This window comes from Ornithorhynchus anatinus, chromosome 4, assembly GCF_004115215.2.
Source record: "Ornithorhynchus anatinus isolate Pmale09 chromosome 4, mOrnAna1.pri.v4, whole genome shotgun sequence".
In the NCBI taxonomy this organism is placed as follows: domain Eukaryota; kingdom Metazoa; phylum Chordata; class Mammalia; order Monotremata; family Ornithorhynchidae; genus Ornithorhynchus; species Ornithorhynchus anatinus.
The window spans coordinates 58,001,932-58,021,105 of NC_041731.1; the positions used below are offsets into that span (position 1 = coordinate 58,001,932).

Sequence of the window (19,174 nt, forward strand, 5' to 3'; positions counted from 1 at the left end):
AACGACTTGCTCAAGGTCAAGACATGGGCCTGGGGGTCAGAAGAGCCAAGATTCTAATTCTGGATCCACCATTTGTCTGCTGTGGAACCTTGAACAGGTCACTGAACTTCTCGGTGTCTCAGTTACCTCATCTGTAAAATGGGGATTAAGACTGTGAGCCCTGTGTGGGACATGGACTGTTTCCAACCTGATTAGCTTGCATCTACTCCAGCGCTCAGTAGAATGTTTGGCACATAGTAAATGCTTAATACCAAAAAAGAAAAGGTCACACAGCCAGCCCCTCTGACTTTCGGGCCCATGCTCTTTCCACTACGCCATGCTGCTTCCTGATGAGGCAGGGGTGTGAGGAGAAAAGAGTCAATCAGCTCTGGACTGCTGAGAGGCCTCATTCAGCAGAGGTCCAGGCCCCATGTTTCTTTCATTTCTTCATTCTTTAGTAATAATTATGGTACTCCGCAAGCGCTTACTATTTACCAAGCACTGAACTAAACTCTGGAGTACATACGAGATATGAAGTCAGGCCCAGTCCCTTTCCCATTTGGGGCTCACAGTCTAAGTAGGAGGGAGGAGGAGATGAGGTACAGATGAGGTAACTGAGGCACAGAGAAGCTAAGTGACTTAGCCAAGGTCACACTGAAGACAGATGGTGGATCCGGGATTAGAACCCAGGCCTTCTGACTCCCTGGCCCGTGCTGTTTCCACTAGGCAATGTTGCTCCCTTATAATGTGGATGTAATTTTGATTTGATACAGTATTGGTGGAACAGCTATGGTGGGCAAAGCACTCTGCTGAGCATTAGGATAAAAAGCCAGGAGGAGAATTAAGCCTGGGCCCTTACCTCAAAAAGACTCAAGCTAAGAATAAGGGGCGGAGAAAGGGATTTGCAATGGACACGGAAGGAAAGATGAAATCAAGAAAAGATGAGGGCGACAGAGCCCTGCGGCTAAAGGAGCAGAGTTTTAGGTTCATTGCCTCTGAGGTAGGACTGCAGGTAGGGAAGTAAATCTGCCACATTGCTGATGGATCTGATGACTGTGGGAACTTTGAGAAACTTTGAGAAACTTGCCACTCTGAGCCCCACCCCAGCGGTTCAGGATTACTTCATTTGAAGAGCCATAGACCCAAAATCAGACTAACCATGCTCCACTCAAACAAGCTGAAGGATTTTTAAAATCCTCTGAGTCTCAAGTTTTCGTCTGAGCAGCCCCTCTTTTCTGGGTCTCCCTTAACACAACTCACTCACACAGACCTGCACACACTTTTCATTCTGAGTGCATGCATGAGAAGCAGATATGAATTTAGGCTGGGGGCGTATCCAAGTTTCTAAGGGAGTTTTGGCCACAAAGCCACTGTTTTGAGTCTTTATTAACAATAATAATAATGGTATTTATTAAACGCTTACTTTGTGCCGGGCACCGTACTAAGTGCTGGAGTGGATACAAGCAAATCGAGGTAGACATAATCCAACTTAATACATCTCTACATATACACATCTCTACGTACACACCCATATCTCTACGTGCCCACAGGCATCTCTGTATACACACATACCCATCTCCACACACTCACAGGACGTACTCATTGGAGCTGAATGACCCTTCTGGCAGAACATGTGGGCCACAGCAGCCAGAGCTGATGAAAAGGAAAAATAACGCTTCTCCTGTGGCTTTTGGGACTCAGTTCCCTGGGAAAAGTCAATAATGATGGTATTTGTTAAGCGCATACAATGTGCCAAGCACTGTTCTAAGCACTGGGATAGATACAAGGTAATCAGGTTGTCCCAACTGGGGCTCATAGTCAATCTCCATTTTACAGATGAGATAACTGAGGCACAGAGAGGTTAAGTGGCTTGCCCAAGGTCACACAGCGGACAAGTGGCAGAGTATCACCTGTTCCTGCTTCCGCTGCTCTTTGCTGTGCTCCTTGCTGTGCTCCTTGCTGTGTTCTTTAAGGTTCCCATGGCCTCTGGGTAGCCGTGGTCTGCCAAAATTCCAAGAGCACTGTATCCATTGAAAATTTCCAATCAAAGCTAAAGGGGGAATAATAAGAATGATAATGGCTTTTTTAAAGCACTTCATATGTGCTAGGGTAGTTACAAGACAATCCGGTCAGACAGTCCCTGTCCCACATAGAGTTCACAGCCTAAGCGGAAAGGAAGACAGGTATCTAATCTCTATTTTACAGATGAGGAAACTGAAGTCCAGACAAGTTAAATGACTAGCCCAAGGTTACACCGCAGACAAGTGTCAGAGCTGAGATTAGAACCCAGGTCCTCTGACTGGCAGGCCCGTGTTCTTTCCAGTAGGCCATGCTGTTTCCCTGCCTGAGTTCTGCCTCCCTGTTCAACACCCGAGCGAGTGGGAAGAAATATAATAATACTAATGTTGGTATTTGTTAAGCGCTTACTATGTGCCGAGCACTGTTCTAAGCGCTGGGATAGACACGGGGGAATCAGGTTGTCCCACGTGGGGCTCACAATCTTAATCCCCATTTTACAGATGAGGTAACTGAGGCACCGAGAAGTTAAGTGACTTACCCAAAGTCACACAGCTGACAAGTGGCCAAGCCGGGATTCGAACCCATGACCTCTGACTCCAAAGCCCGGGCTCTTTCCACTGAATCACCAGAGAGCTGTGAGAAGCCTGAACTATGTAGCTCTGGCCCCTTACCTTCCTCATGACAGAAATAGACCTGCCGAATTGGCTCTCTTCAGCCACTCCACCCAACTTCCCACTCTTATCTTCCCAAATTCGCCTCTTTAACTGTCCTGTACACTCTCCTTCCCTATCTCTGAACTCAATCAGGTTGTTCCCTGCCCTGGAACTCCCTCCCCTCACCTATCCACTAGACCTCAGCCCTTCTCACTTTCAAAGCCCTCCTAAAATCCCACTTCTTCCAGTAAGACTTCCCTAATTCATTTGCAGCCCCGTCCACCTAAAATAAATCAACCCAACAGTCAACTCTGGCATTTAGGCATTTACGTAAATCCATCCCATTCTCAGTGTTTGTAAATTCAACTGTACATTCAATTTTTTATTCCGATCACACTATAAATATTTTTTATGTCTATCTTCTCCGTTAGATTGTAACCTCCTTGTGGGCAGAAAATATGTCTTGTGCTTCTGTTGTTCTTTTCCGAACACACAGAGCACTCAGTAACCCCGTTACCACCTCCACCACTACTCTGAAACCTCCAAATCCCACCAGGTCTTTACCACTCATGAGCAGGCAGCAGTCATCTGGTAACTTTTCTTTATAAAAATCATCCCATCAGAAACACAGAACTGGGAGTCAGAAGATCTGGGTTCTAAACCCAGTTCCACCGCTTTCCTGCTGGGTGGCCTTGGACAAGTCACTTAATTTCTCTCCCTCAATTTCTCTGTGCTTCCATTGTTCTATCTGTGAAATAGAGGTTAAATACTTGTCCTCCCTCTCCCTATGTGGGGCAGGGACAGTGTCTGGTGGTCAGTCAGTTGTATTTATTGAGCACTTAATGTGTGCAGAGCACTGTACTAAGCACTTGTGAGAGTACAGTATAACAGACGTAGTCCCTGCCCACAGTGAGCTTACAGTCTTGGGGGAGACAGGTAAATAAATGGGGGATATGTTACAAGAGTGCTATGAGGCTGGGACAGAAGATGAATAAAGGGTGATGCAGAAGAGGAAAGAAGGGCTTAATCAGGGAAGGCCTCTTGGGTGAGATGTACCTTCGATAAGGCTTTGAAGAGGGGGAGAGTAATTGTATGTCAGATATGAGGAGGGAGGGTGTTCCAGGCCAGAGACAGGATGAGGGCGAGAGGTCAGCGGCGAGATAGACGAGATCAAGGTAGAGTGAGAAGGTTAGCACTAGAGGAGCAAAGTGTGTGGACTGGGTTCTAGTAGGAGAGTTAGCGAGGTGATATAAGAGAGGATAAGATGATTGAGTACTTTAAAGCCAAAGGTGAGGAGTTTCTGTTCGATGCGAAGGTGGATAAGAAACCACTGGAAATTCTTGAGGAGAGGAGATTGCATTGATGGGATTTTTATCTACAAGGACACTTAGCACAGGGCTTGACATTTAGTAAGAGCTGAACTTATACTTTATTTTTGTTGCCAATACACCTTTTTTTCCTCCAGGATTATTACATGGTTTGATCGGTCCTCCAGATGATTTTTCTAACCCATGTTTCTTCCTCTCCTTTAGCTGGAGAGCCTCTTGGGTGTAGACATCACCCAGGTTGGCATAGACGAGTGTGCCAATGTAAATTGCAGCCAGGGCACCGGATGCGTTAGCAGCAGTGACCACAGCCCGGTTCCCAGCGTTGTTACAGCTGGGAATGTTTCTCTGGCCTCAATCACAATGCTCAACAGTGCTCAGTGTTTCTGTGCAGCCCGGGAGAGCCGGCACTTGTCCTGTTCTACCTACAAGACGGACCCGTGTCTTAACGGAGGCACCTGTGTCGACACCGAGCTGGGCTTCAGGTCGGTTGGTTGTGGCCGTTCCGAGTCCGAATCAACAGGGACGAGGAAGGGATGGACCTCTTTTATGTGTTTGGACCAAATTAGGCTCAGTACTTTAATAATAATAATATATGGTATTTGTTAAGCACTTACTATGTGCCAGGCACTGTACTAAGTACTGGGGCAGATACAAACTAATCAGATTAGACACAGTCCATGTCCCACCCGGGTCTCACGATCTTAATCCCCATTTTACAGCTGAGGTAACTGAGGCCCAGAGAGGTTATGTGACTTGCCCAAGGTTACACAGCAGACAAGTGGCGGAGCCGGGATCGAATCCCAGGTCCTTCTGACTCCCAGACCGGTGCTCGATCCATTAGGCCATTTGAATATGGCTAACGTGGCACTAAAATCATGTCAGTTTAGAAGTTGCACAGCCCAGGCTCTCCTTCTAAAGTGCATTGTCTGAGGATCCGTGGACTTGGCAAATTGTTTGTTTGCATCCTTCGCCAGGTGCAGGTGTCCCGTAGGCTTCCGTGGCCCTGAGTGTCAGCAAACCCAGCGCACGTTCAGAGGGGTGGGTTATGCCTGGTTCCCCCGCATCAAGCCCTGCTCCGAGAACCACATCTCCTTGGAATTCATCACCGAGGAACGAGACGCCCTTCTCCTCTATAACGGCCCGGTGGCAGAGGTGCAACCAGGAGAGGCTGAAGATTTTATTGCGTTGGGTAAAAGATGACCGACCAGAGGGCTGGATTTTTGGGAGTGCACGCGATTCAGATTCAAACTTGGCATCTCACAGATCCTCACACTCTATGGGTCAGGAAGGTTCACTAGGGATAACAGAGTGAGAGAACAATTTGGATCTGACCGTAATTGCCAGTTTTTTTTCCTTGCATCAGCAGTTAAAGGGGCAGCGTGAAACATCTTGGCTTAGTGGAAAGAGCACGGGCCTGGGAGTCGGAGGACGTGGGTTCTAATCCTGGCTCTGCCACGTGTCTGCTGTGTGACCTTGGGCGACTCGCTTCACATCTCTGTGCCTCAGTTACGTCATCTGTAAAATGGGGGTCAAGAGTGTGAGCCTCGTGTGGGATAGGGACTGTGTTCCACCAGATTACCTTGTATCTACCCCAGTGCTTAGAACAATGCTTGGCACACAGTAAGTGCTTAACAAATACCACAATTAAAGAGGCAAGGAAATGGTTGCTTCAAACTTTAGGGAACCTCCAAAGAATCCTCAAGTAACAGACTAGTCGTAACAATAATTGTGGTATTTTTTAAGTGCTTTACTATGTGTCAAGCATTGTACTGAGCTCCGGCGGAGATACAAGACAGTCAAGTCAGACGCAGACCCTGTCCCTGTCCCACGTGAGACTCAAAGTCTAAGGGGGAGGGAGAACAGGAATTTTACCCCCGTTTTACGGATGAGGAAAATGAGGCACAGAGAAGTGAAATGACTTGCCCAAGGTCATGCAACAGCCAGGATTAGAACCCAAGTTTCCAGATGAATCAGCCCAATAGTATTCGTTGAGTGCTCTGTGCTAATGATAATAATAATTGTGGTCTTCATTAAGCACTTACTATGTGCCAGCGAGTGGATTCAGGGCAGTCAGATCAGACAAAGTCCCGGTCCCAGCAGAGCACTGTATTGAGTATTTGGGAGCACACAATAGAGTTAATGGACATCATCCCTCCCCTTAACGAGCCCATGCTTTTTCTGCTACCCACCGCCTCATAATTTAAAACTAGTAATCTCTGCCAAACGTGAAGAAATGCAGCACCAAATACAGCACCTGGGTTTTATCTGGGGAAAGGACGAAACAAATCAATCAACCATTTCATTAATAATAATGTTGGTATTTGTTAAGCGCTTACTATGTGCAGAGTACTGTTCTAAGCCCTGGGGTAGATACAGGCTAATCAGGTGTAGTCACTTAACTTCTCTGTGCCTCAGTTCCCTCATCTGTAAAATGGGGATGAAGACTGTGAGCCCCACGTGGGACAACCTGATTCCCCTATGTCTACCCCAGCGCTTAGAACAGTGCTCGGCACATAGTAAGCGCTTAACAAATACCAACATTATTATTATTATTAGGTTGTCCCACGTGAGGCTCACAGTTAATCCCCATTTTACAGATGAGGGAACTGAGGCACAGAGAAGTTAAGTGACTTGCCCACAGTCACACAGCTGACAAGTGACAGAGCCGGGATTTGAATCCATGAACTCTGACTCCCAAGCCCGGGCTCTTTCCACTGAGTCACGCTGCTTCTCTAATTCATTCAGTCATATTTATAGAGCTCTTACTGTGCAAAGCACTGTACTAGCTCTTGAGAGAGTACAATATAACAGAGTTAGTAGACACATTCCCTGCCCACGACAAGCTGACAGTCTAGAAGAGTGAAGTATCTGCCTCCTTTTTCTCTTTAGAGCTCCGAGATGGTGTTCCCTGCCTGATGCTGAACCGAGGGTCCGGACCCCTCTTTCTCCAGTTGTCCCCCGAAGTTAATGTGGCTGATCGTCACTGGCACCACCTCAAAATCTTCACCAACGGGAAGGCAAGCGTGTTCCTTCTGACTGGTTCCCCAACAGGGTGGTGAAATTTTCACTATGACATGTTTTTTAGGCGAAATCCTTCAAGGCGATATGTCAAGTGGCATTCTTAAATACCTGCGGGGTCACCTGTCTCGTGTGCGGTTCATAACCAAGCTGTAAATTAGCCCTCTCAACGGAGTGGAGCCGTAATCCAATCAGACAGAGCTCAGGCACTTCACACCCATGTCATCTACCCTCCTGATCCATCCTAATTCTAGCTACCTGGGAGGTTGTTTCATGTTTTCTACCTGACTCAGTTCCCTTTTCAAAATGCAGTGGGTAAATGTTCTGTTTTCAACAATGCAGTCACATTCTAGTGCTTTTCAGCAATCTTCACTCTTCTGATCTTTTCTGGCATCATTCTGCCTCTTCAATACGTTGTTAAAGGATCCTTTTCATTCTCTATTTATTCCTTCTCTGGGCCATTCTTCTTTTCTTTGTCCTCTATCTAATACCTCTCTTAATAATAATGGTATTTGATAAGCGCTTACTACATGCCAGGCACTGTACTGAGCACTGGGATGGATACAAGCTAACTGGGTTAGACACAGTCCCTGTCCCACGTGGGACTCACATTCTCAAACCCCATTCTACAGATGAGGTAACTGAGATCCAGAGAAGGGAAGTGTCTTTCCCAAGGCCACACTGCAGACAAGTGGCAGAGTCAAGATTAGAGCCCTTGACCTTCTGACTCCCAGATCCATGCTCTATCCATGTTGCTTCTCTCTTGAGAAGCATTTAGTACAGTGTACATGTTCCAGAGTTAATGATCATTTGGCTTTTTCCACTCCTTAAGCAATCTCATCCATCCTCATGGCTAAAATCACAATGCAAAGGACTCTGAAATGATTGTCTATCCTTTTGATCTCTCCCCCCGTACCTCCTGAGTCTCCAATTTACTGACTGTAACGTCTTCCTAGATATCACCAGCCTCTAACTGATAAAACCAGGACTCTTCTCCCCGCTGCCACTTAATCCTACCCAACTCCTCAAATTCCTTGGGTACAAAAATCTGAGACCCTGAAAACTCCCTACTGTTCTTCTGTCCCTCCATTTAAATAGTCCTCACATTCTAAAGAGAGAGTTCCACATATCTACAGAAGGCATCCTGGATGCCAGCGTTTAGTACGTTGCTTGGCACATAGTAAGCACTTAAATACCATTATCATTATTATTGCATGTCTGTGGACTCGCACACTCCCACTTATATCCTGCAGCAACTGTGCTCCTTTGGAATCCCTTTTCCTCAGACCGACTATTTGAATGTGTTCCTTTCTTCTCTCCACACTGCCTTTTAAGTTTTAGAATCAAATACAGGAGAATAAAAGTATAAAGGGAAGCAGATAGCCTAGTGGGAAAGAGCCCAGAGAGAGCGGGAGAGAGAAAAAAAAACAACCCGGGTCTTGTCCTAGCTGTAGTCACTGGTCTACTGTGTGATCCTGAGCATGTCATTTAACTGCTCTGGGCCACAGTATTCTCATCTGTAAAATGGGGATAAATACTCCCTCTTTCTTAGACTACGAGCCAGTGTGAGATAGGGACTGTGTCAGATCTGATTATCATAATAATAATAATGTTGGTATTTGTTAAGCACTTACTATGTGCAGAGCCCTGTTCTAAGCGCTGGGGTAGATAGAGGATAGTCAGATTGTGCCACGTGAGGCTCACAGTCTTAATCCCCATTTTACAGATGAGGTAACTGAGGCACAGAGAAATGAAGTGACTTGCCCACAGTCACACAGCTGACAAGTGGCAGAGCTGGGATTCAAACCCATGACCTCTGACTCCCAAGCCCGGGCTCTTTCCACTGAGCCAAGCTGCTTCATGTATCTACCCCAGCACTTAGCACATTACTTTGACATGTCGTGAGTACTGAATAAACACCGTTGTTATTGGTACTATTTTGTCAAAATCAACTCTAAAAAGAAATAGCGGCCCTATATCCAGCTGTTTTAGATCAGCTGCCAAATGTTGAGCCCATCCTTCAGATAGCATCTAGCATGTGCTCGGCACATAGTAAGCGCTTAACAAATACCAACCTTATTATGTAGTGAGTGCTGAAGAATGATAAAATATTCATGCCTATTAGCACATCCAAGGATTTAAGGAGAAGGCAGTGTACTTCAGTTGGAAAAGCACAGGATTGGGAGTCAGGAAACCTGGTTCTAGTTTCTAGTTCTGTCACAGGTCTGATTTGTGACTTTGGGATGTGTCTGATTTTTCCTACCTTTAAAATCGGGATAATTATATCTGCCTCTCTCTGCCTCACAGGAATGTTACAGTGATAAAATAAGGTAACTAATGTCAAATCACTGTGGAAAAATAAAGGGACTATGCCAATTCTAGATAGTGTTCTATGCGACGAAGTGTGTTAACCTTCATAATCATAATACTAAATGATTTTCTGATTTAGAAGGTGAAGCTGATCCTTGACCACTGCATTAATGCTTCTGCAAAGGAGGAGTCAGAGAAGGCTTCATGGGGAGAATCTTCACATTGTGAGGTTTCCGAGGAAATTCCAGGAAGCAAGAGGTAAAATGGGAAAACTAAGACCAAAGAGAAGTAAAGCAGAGAGTGTCTCACAGTGCAAACCAAGTTTTCTTTTGTTTTGAACCTTTTGGCAGGTTCTTCAACATTCAGCAGCCCCTGCAGCTGGGTGGAGTTAAGAAGTTTTTGCCTTACCACAGTGCAGAAACTCACCTCAGAGGGTTTGTCGGTTGTGTGAGGAATCTGGTCGTCAACAGCAAGGTAGGCTGACGGAAGGATCTTATGGGATGCCAGCAAGCGGTCCTGGAGAGAGCACTCAGTCAAAGGATGCTCAGTGGAGCTCACAGACCCAGAAATATGTTCAGTCAGGCCTCAGGAAGCAAGATGAGGGGAGGAGGAAAAGGAAGAGGGATCCCATGGCATCCTGCTGCAGTACCAGCACCAACAGACTCACCAAGATGGGCATTCATTAAGTCGTATATATTGAGCGTTTACTGTATGCATAGAACTGTATTAAGTGCTTGGGAGGGTACAGTATAGCAATAAACAAGACACATTTCCCTGCCCACAACGAGCTTACAGAGGTGGGTAGAGTAACTTCTCTATGAGGGGAGGTTGAAAAGATCGCTATGCTTTAATCTGGAAAGACAGAAGCCAAGAGGACACAAGATTGCCGTTTACAAAATTATAAAAAGGGTATGGAGAGGGCACAAACGAAATTGCCATTCATCAGATCGCACATCAGGACGAGGAGAGACCCAGTAAAGCTGAAACTTGAAGGTGGTAGGTTTGAAATAGAAAAGGGAAGTGCCTTTCTCACACAGTGTAAGAGTGAGCAAGTGGAATTTGTTACCATAGGAAGCAGGCTGAATATACCAAGAGGTTCAAGAGGTTTGCACAGATTCATAGATGACAAGGCCATAAGGACTTACTTAGAGGGGCAAGTTAAGGACGTTGAGGTTGAAGAGAGAAGTGCTACTCCTTCAAACTCCCCCTGGCCAATACGTTACTATGAATTACAACAAAGCCTCCCCAAAGGGTTACTCTTTTCTAATCATTCCCCAGTTATACTGGGAGGGGACTTGGGAGATGACTCCATCCTTAACAAGGTTTTGGCAAGAATAACATGCCTGTCTCTCCCCGCCCTAGCCAGAATTCCTCAGCATGGTCCTGCAGTACTATGACCCAGATATGCGACAGTCTGGGGAGTCTAGAGAGATGAGTTCACTGCTGGTCCTTCCTCTCCTTCCCCTTGGGCTCTCTCTCCTCCTGTTGCCATCGGCAACCCCCGCATCTCCACTCCACCTCCCGCTGCCTTCTTCATTGGTCTTTGCTCTCCCTCCTTGCGTTGTCATCCAGACCACCACCCAGAGCCGAAAAATAAGTCAGGTGAACCAGTGATTCAGTTTTGCAGAAATGCAGGCTAGATAAAATGAGTTTATCTTGAGTGCAGTGTTTCCCTGGCCCGCGCTTTCCCCAGTTAGCGCCGTTTCCCTTGCGTGCTTTCGGCTCTGGTGCACGAATAACCAAGAGGCTCCAGAACAGTGTGCTGACTGGCTTCTCAGAAGGCTGCCCCGTCTCTTTCCTTGCCAGGTTTATGACTTGGAGCAGCCAGCGGAGTCCTTACACAGTTCCCCGGGCTGCGGCGTTACCGATGGGATGTGCGGAGAGGACGGGGACTCCCCCTGTGGTCCTCATGGCACGTGCACGGGGGAGTGGAGCTCCTTCAGCTGCAGCTGTCAGCCTGGTTACACAGGAGCCAAATGCGACAAAGGTACTTTCAGCCCGGCGGAGAAATCCTGCCCATCTCTAGCACAGTTCATTCATTCATAGTATTTATTGAGCGCTTACTGTGTGTAGTGCACTATACTGAGTGCTTGGAAAGAACAGTTCGGCAACAGATAGAGACAATCCCACCCAACAACAAGCTCACAGTCTAGAAGGGGGAGACAGACAACAAAACAAGTAGACAGGCATATTGCCCCTGGGAGTTTGTGGAGAGTAAAGGAACAGGTTCCAACCAAGCAGGACTCATTTCTGTTTACAGGACCAAGTGGGAGATGAATTTGATGAAATACAGGCTGCACACTCGTCCCTCTCTGGGGAATGAGCCAGCTTGGTCTCCACCCAAGGGAAGGGCTTGTCAGTCAACCAATCAGTGGTATTCAGTGAGCACTTACCATGTGCAGAGCACCAAATTAAGCACTTGGGAGAGTGCAGTGCAACAGAATAAGTAGATGGGATCCCTGCCCTCAAGGAGCTCATAGTTGAGAGTGGGAGGCAGACATTAAAATAAATTACACATAAGGGAAATGACAGAATATAAGAATATATCCCCTTCTCAGGCTTGAACGTGGAGAGTTTCCAGTACTCTACCAGTCTCAGCTAAGGAAGGGAGAGTCAAGCAGAGGCCTACCCCTTCCATTCCCAGCTTGGGCGGTGGCTAGCGAGTGGAAGGCAATCTGCTACAAGCCAAAACTCACCCATGCTGGGCAGCAGCGGCATGGGAGAGAGTCGGGGGTGGAGACTCGAATTTACTGTGCGGAAGGTGGCAGTGGTAAACCACTTCTGGATTTTTACCAAGAAAGCTCTACGGATCCACTACCAGGTCGATTGCAGATGGAGAGCAGGACATTCTGGGAGAGATGTATCGGTGATGGCGCTATGGGTCGGAAATGACTCGACGGCATAAGACAAGACAAGAATATATACATAAGTGCTTTGGGGTTAGGGGTGGGGTGAGTATCAAAGTGCTAGAGAGGTACATACCCCGTCAAACGCAAACTTCTCACCGTTGGCTTTAAAGCAATCAGTCACCTTGCCCTCTCCAACTTCACCTCACAACTCTCCTACTATAGCCCACCTGCACGCTTCACTCCTCTAATGCTAACCTACTCACTGTACCTCGATCTCATCTACTTGGCCTCCAACCTCTTGCCCACATCCTCCCTCTGATCATTCCTCTTCATATCCAAAAGACAATTACTCTCCCCTCTTAAAAGCCTTATTGAAGACATATCTCCTCCAAGAGGCTTTCCCTGACTAAGCCCTCCTTTCCTCTTCTCCCACTCCCTTCCGTATCACCCGATTTGCTCCCTTTATTCACTCCTTCCTCAGCTCCTGGTATAGGCCTCACAATCCAAGTCCCTCTAACGTCCCGTCGCCCAAGTAATCTTGTGTGCGGTTGGTCTGGCCCTGCTCAAAGCGAGTTCCGGATGTGCTCTTCAGGAAGGCACAATGCAAGGCGGCGGGGGAGAGGTAGGGAGAGGTGGAGGAGGTGGAAATCACTGCCTCGTAATCCCAGGCACACAGCCACTCAGGAAAGTTAGAAAGAGATACTTTCGTCACTCAAGTTAGGAAAGAAATGAGGGCAGAAACTCGACTTTAACACTTTGGCTTTCAATTCTCCCTTTTAATTTGATGGGAGTGGGATCAGTTTATTCCCTCAGATGAAAGTTCCATACTACTACTAAGAATAATAGTCATAACAGCAATGATAGTAATAATAATTGTGGTATTTGTTAAGCACTTATTATGTACCAGGCATGGTTCTAAGCACTAAGGTAGATACGTGGTAATCAGGATGGACACAGTCCCTGTCCCACATGAGTCTAACAGTCTTAATCCCCACTTTACAGATGACGTAACTGACACTCAGAGAAGTTAAGTGACTTTCCCAAGGTCACACAGCAGACATATGGTAGTGCCGGAATTAGAACCCAGGTCCTTCTGACTTTCAGGCGCATGCTCTTTCCACTAGGCCAAGCTGCTTCTTACTCTTTGGGCACTAGGTAGTTACCCTGCCCTGTAAGCCCATCAATGGGCAGGGATCGTCTCTCTCTGCTACCGAATTGTACATTCCAAGTGCTTAGTACAGTGCTCTGCACATAATAAGTGCTAAATAAATACTATTGAATGAATGAATGGATGAATGAATGAATGAATGCCCTCAGCCCCACAGCACTTATAAACAGATCTGTAATTTATTTATTTATTTATTTATTTATTTATTTATTTATTTATTTATTTATATTACTGTCTGTCTCCCGCTGTAGACTGTAAGCTCATTGTGTCTGCCAACTCTCTTACATTGTCTATTATACAGAGAAGCAGCATGGCCTAGTAGATAGAGCACGAGCTTGGGAGTCAGAAGGACCTGGGTTCTAATCCCGGCCCTGCCACGTGTCTGCTGAGTGACCTTGGGCAAGTCACTTCACTCCTCTGGGCCTCAGTTCCCTGAGCTGTAAAATGGGGGTAAAGACTGTGAGCCCCATGTGGGACAGGGCCTGTGTCCAACCCGATTAGCTTGAATCTACTGCATCACTTAGTACAGTGTCTGACACATAGTAAGCACTTCAAAAAATACCACAATTATTATTATCATTATTACTCTTCCAAGCATTTAGTACACTACCCTGTGTACAGGAAGCCCTCTACAGGTGCCACTGATTGATAATAATAATGATAAATAATTAACAAATACCACAGGTACCATTACAGTTTTCTGCACACTGTAATCACTCAGTAAGTACCAGTGATTGATAATAATAATAATGCTGGTATTTGTTAAGCGCTTACTATGTGCCGAGCACTGTTCTATGCCCTGGGGTAGATACAGGGTAATCAAGTTGTCCCACATGAGGCTCATAGTCTTAATCCCAATTTTACAGATGAGGTAACTGAGGCACAGAGAAGTGAAGTGACTTGCCCACAGTCACACAGCTGACAAGCGGCGGAGCCGGGATTAGAACCCACAACCAAGCCCAGGTTCTTTCCACTCAGGCACGCTGCTTCTCTGATTGATAAAGATAATAATAATAATAATGTTGGTATTTGTTAAGCGCTTACTATGTGCCAAGCACTGTTCTAAGCGCTGGGGTAGACATAGGGGAATCAGGTTGTCCCATGTGAGGCTCACAGTTAGTCCCCATTTTACAGATGAGGGAACTGAGGCACAGAGAAGTGAAGTGACTTGCCCACAGTCACACAGCCGACAAGTGGCAGAGCTGGGATTCGAACTCATGAGCCCTGACTCCAAAGCCCGTGCTCTTTCCACTGAGCCACGCTGCTTCTCTAAAGAGACAACTTAGCCACACTGTCCTGGGCAGTGCTTCCCTGACACATCCACCATTCCGGGGATGTTCTTCCTCCGGGAAGGGGACTTGTGCTTGCCCTTCTTCCCTTGTCTCCTTTGGCGTGTTCAGCAGTGCCTTCCACGCAGCTCTTCTCCTCTCCTGTTTCAGTTCTCCCAGAGTGGTCTTTTGGCAGGGACAGCTGGCTCCGTTTCAAGCTGAAAGGCCCTCTGAGTGCCCACCAGACTCACGTCCAACTCATGGTCCGCACCCGGGCTTCCTCTGGCACCCTCCTCAGCCTGGCCTCCGCAGCTGGCCCCGGCCATATCCGGCTGGAGGTGAGTCACTCGAAAACCTTCGTCCCCGCCACCTCTTGGGCGAGAGAGGTTTTGTGGAGAAAATGAAATGAGCTGGAGGTCTCCTTTGGTGATGTCTCCCCCTCTAGACTGTAAGCTCATTGTGGGCGGGGAATGTGTCTGTTATATTGTTATAGTGTACTCTCCCAAGCACTCAGTACGGTGCTCTGCACACAGTACGAGCTCAATAAATCAGGCTGATTGACAAGAGTCTGAATTTTAGGGAAAGGTTGTTCATGTTCCCGATGCCTAGACTGTAATAATGTTGGTATTTGTTAAGCGCTTACTATGTGCAAAGCACTGTTCTAAGCGCTGGGAGATACAGGGTAATCAGGTCATCCCATGTGAGGCTCACAGTTAATCCCTATTTTACAGATGAGGTAACTGAGGCACAGAGAAGTTAAGTAACTTGCCCACAGTCACACAGCTGACAAGTGGCAGAGCGGGGAGTCGAACCCATGACCTCTGACCTCTGACTGTAAGCTCATCATCTGTTATATAATAATAATTTTGGTATTTGTTAAGTGCTTACTATGTGCCAAGCACTGTTCTAAGTACTGGGGCGGACACAAGGCTGTCCCACGTGGGGCTCACAGTCTTAATCCCCATTTTCCACATGAGGTAACTGAGGTTCAGAGAAGTTAAATGACTTGCCCAAAGTCACACAGCTGACAAGCGGCGGAGCCGGGATTAGAACCCTCAACCAAGCCCGGCCTCTTTCCACTGAGCCATGCTGCTTCTAATGTACTCTCCTAAGCACTTAGTACAGTGCACTGCATATAGTAAGTGCTCAAAAAATACAATTGACTGACTATCTGACAGACTAACTGCCAAGGGTCTGCATTTTGGGGAAAGGTGGGTGTGAGGAACACCTTTCCCCAAAATGCAGATCCTTGTCAGTTCAAGGAAATCCAAATTTAAAAAAATTAAATAAAATTGTGGTATTTGTTAAGCGCTTACTATGTGCAAAGCACTGTTCTAAGCGCTGGGGGATACAAGGTGATCAGGTTGTCCCACGTGGGGCTCACAGTTTTAATCCCCATTTGATAGATGAGGTAACTGAGGCACAGAGAAGTTAAGTGACTTGCCCAAGGTCACACAGCTCATCAGCAGCAGAGCCGGGAGTAGAACCCGTGATCTCTGACTCCCAAGCCTGTGCTCTTTCCACTGAGCCATGCTGCTTCTCAGCAGCAAATGGTGGGGTTTTTTTCATTAGTTGATTTTTACCTACTGCCACATTGGGAAAAGCCACCTCTCTTGGGTCCTCACTTCGGCCCCTGTTTGAACCAGGTCTGTGCCTGGCTCCGGCAGAGGGCTGCCCCACAAGCGGTGGGAGGTTTCAGTGAATCTCACGTATATATTATCCTCAAATGCAAATGGGAGGCTTCATCAAGGGAGAAGAGCAGCTAAGACTATGTTTCCAGATTGGGTGACTTCCACCCCACCTCCACTCTCAATAATAATAATGTTGGTATTTGTTAAACACTTACTATGTGCAGAGCACTGTTCTAAGCGCTGGGGGAGATACAGGGTAATCAAATCGTCTCACGTGAGGCTCACAGTCTTCATCCCCATTTTACAGATGAGGTCACTGAGGCCCAGAGAAGTGAAGTGACTCGCCCACAGTCACACAGCTGACAAGTGGCAGAGGCAGGATTCGACCCCATGACCTCTGTCTCCCAAGCCCGGGCTCTTTCCACTGAGCCACGCTGCTTCCCAAGTAAAGTATACTTAAGATTTGTCTGATTTGCCCATTCTCTGATCCAAATATTGGACTGCTATAGAATTGGACTACCCCCGCAATTAAGAGGGAATTTCTTTAGCGGAAGGAACATGGCACAGTGGATAGAGCGCGGACCTGAGAGTCAGAAGGTCAGGGGTTCTTATCCTGGCTCCACTACCTGTCTGCTGTGTTGCCTTGGGGAGGTCACTTCACTTCCCTGGGCCTCAGCTCCCTCATCTGCAAAATGGGAATTAAGACTGTGAACCCTATGTGGGACAGGGACTGTGTCCAATCCGATTTGCTTGTATTCACCCCAGCGCTTAGTACTTTGCCTGGCACAAAGTAAACGCTTAACAGAAGCAGCGTGGCTCAGTGGAAAGAGCACGGGCTTGGGAGTCAGAGGTCATGGGTTCAAATCCCAGCTCTGCCGCTTGTCAGCTGTGTGACTGTGGACAAGTCACTTAACTTCTCTGTGCCTCAGTTACCTCATCTGTAAAATGGGATTAAGACTGTGAGCCTCACGTGGGACAACCTGATGACCCTGTATCTACCCCAGCGCTTAGAACAGTTGCTCTGCACATAGTAAGCGCCTCACAAATACCGACGTTATTATTAACAAATACCACAATTATTAATGATTATTTTACCCACACAATTTGGAACAACTTTGATTTGGGGGCTCAAGGTAGGATCTGCGTGATCTCCAGTACCCCAGGACTAGTTCAACTAATCATACGAAGAAGCATAATAACTGTGGTATTTGTTAAGTGCTTACTCTGTGCCAGGGACTGTACTAAGAGCTCGGGTAGAGACAAGCAAATGGGGTTGGACAGAGTCCCTCTCCCACATGGAACTCCCAGTCTTAATCCCCATTTTGCAGATGAGGTCACTGAGGCAAAAAGAAGTAAAGCGACTTGATCGTCCAACAGACAAGTGACAGACCTGTCTCCTTCTTCTCGCAGGTGGTGAACGGGCACTTTGGGATGGATTTCAGTTTAGGGGAAGAGAAGCACACCGTGCAGCTGCCGACTCCGCGTGTAGACCACGGGCAGTGGGTCCTCCTGCAGCTGGAACGATACGCCCAGGAGTTCACTCTGCGAGTCAATGATGGCGGAGGGGACCGGGAAGCGACGTTGGTGACTGGCACCCGGTGGCGGTTTGAGATCGATCAGGAGGGTGTGCTACTGGGGAATCACCTCTTGAACCATTCAGAGAGTGACTTCCAGGGTAAGGCCTGCGACTTAAACAATAGACTCTCCAAGGGACGTGACCTCTTGGGCTTTCAGGCTATTCAATCAATGGTATTTATTGAGCGCTTACTGTATGCAGAACACCGAACTAAGTACTTGGGAAGTACAACAGAGTGGTACATACATTCCCTCCCCCCAACAAGCTTGGAGTCTAAAGGGGAAGCAGACATTATTATTAAGTGCTTAATATGTGCCAAGCACTATACTAAGTGGGGGGTAGGTACATGTTTTGATGTCTGTCTCTCCTCTTCTAGAATATGAGCCCGCTGTGGGCAGGGATTGTCTCTATCTGTTGCCAAGTTGTACTTTCCAAGGGCTTGGTACAGTGCTCTGCACACAGTAAGCGCTCAATAAATACCAGTGAGTGAATGAATGAATGAATACAAGATGAACAGATCCTACATGGGGCTCACAGTCGAAGTAGGAGGGGCAACAGGTATTGAGTCCCTATTTTATAGATGAGGGAACTGAGGCACAGAGAAATTAAATGATTTGCCCAAAGTCACTCAGAAGGTAAGTGGTGGAGATGGAATTAGAACCCAGATCCTCTGACTCCCAGGTCCAAGTTACATCCACTAGGCGTGCTGCTTCCCTATCAATTTCTAATAATAATAATAATGTTGGTATTTGTTAAGCGCTTACTATGTGCCAAGCACTGTTCTAAGCGCTGGGGTAGACATAGGGGAATCAGGTTGTCCCACATGGGGCTCACAGTCTTAATCCCCATTTTACAGATGAGGGAACTGAGGCACAGAGAAGTTAAGTGACTTGCCCACAGTCACACAGCCGACAAGTGGCAGAGCTGGGATTCGAACTCATGAGCCCTGACTCCAAAGCCCGTGCTCTTTCCACTGAGCCACGCTGCTTCTCCACAATTTCTGATATGTACATTAGTGCTGTGGGGTGAAGGTGGGGTGAAAACCAAGCGCCCAAAGGCCACAGATCCAACCCCCATGTTGTTGTTAACTTCTCTGTGCTTCAGTCTAAAACTGAGCTTATTTTCCCTCCCAAACCCTGTCCTCTCCCTGACTACCCTGTCAGTGTGGACGGCACTACCATCCTTCCAGTCTCACAGGTCCGCAACCTTGGTGTCGTCCTTGACTCATCTCTCTCATTCACCCCACACATCCGATCCGTCACCGACACCTGCCGGTCTCACCTTCACAGCATCACCAAGATCCACCCTTTCCTCTCCATCCAAACAGCTACCGTGCTGGTACAAGCTCTCATAATATCCCAGCTGGATTATTGTG

The 19,174-nt window shown here is 47.1% G+C and overlaps 1 protein-coding gene and 1 non-coding gene across 2 annotated transcripts in view; both read left to right on the forward strand.

Moving 5' to 3' along the window:
* LOC100075702 (neural-cadherin-like) overlaps positions 1-19,174 on the forward strand; it is a 69,684-nt gene that overhangs the window by 41,700 nt on the left and 8,810 nt on the right. Inside the window, exons 22-29 of the mRNA XM_039911974.1 lie at positions 4,184-4,461; positions 4,954-5,168; positions 6,869-6,996; positions 9,447-9,565; positions 9,658-9,781; positions 11,114-11,294; positions 14,764-14,930; positions 17,634-17,898. Of these exons, the coding sequence (XP_039767908.1) occupies positions 4,184-4,461; positions 4,954-5,168; positions 6,869-6,996; positions 9,447-9,565; positions 9,658-9,781; positions 11,114-11,294; positions 14,764-14,930; positions 17,634-17,898 (1,477 nt within the window). The remainder of the gene's footprint in view (positions 1-4,183; positions 4,462-4,953; positions 5,169-6,868; positions 6,997-9,446; positions 9,566-9,657; positions 9,782-11,113; positions 11,295-14,763; positions 14,931-17,633; positions 17,899-19,174) is intronic.
* LOC114811394 lies at positions 11,855-11,993 on the forward strand. The gene has a single exon (XR_003759098.1). It is a non-coding gene; the product is annotated as a small nucleolar RNA SNORA7 (small nucleolar RNA).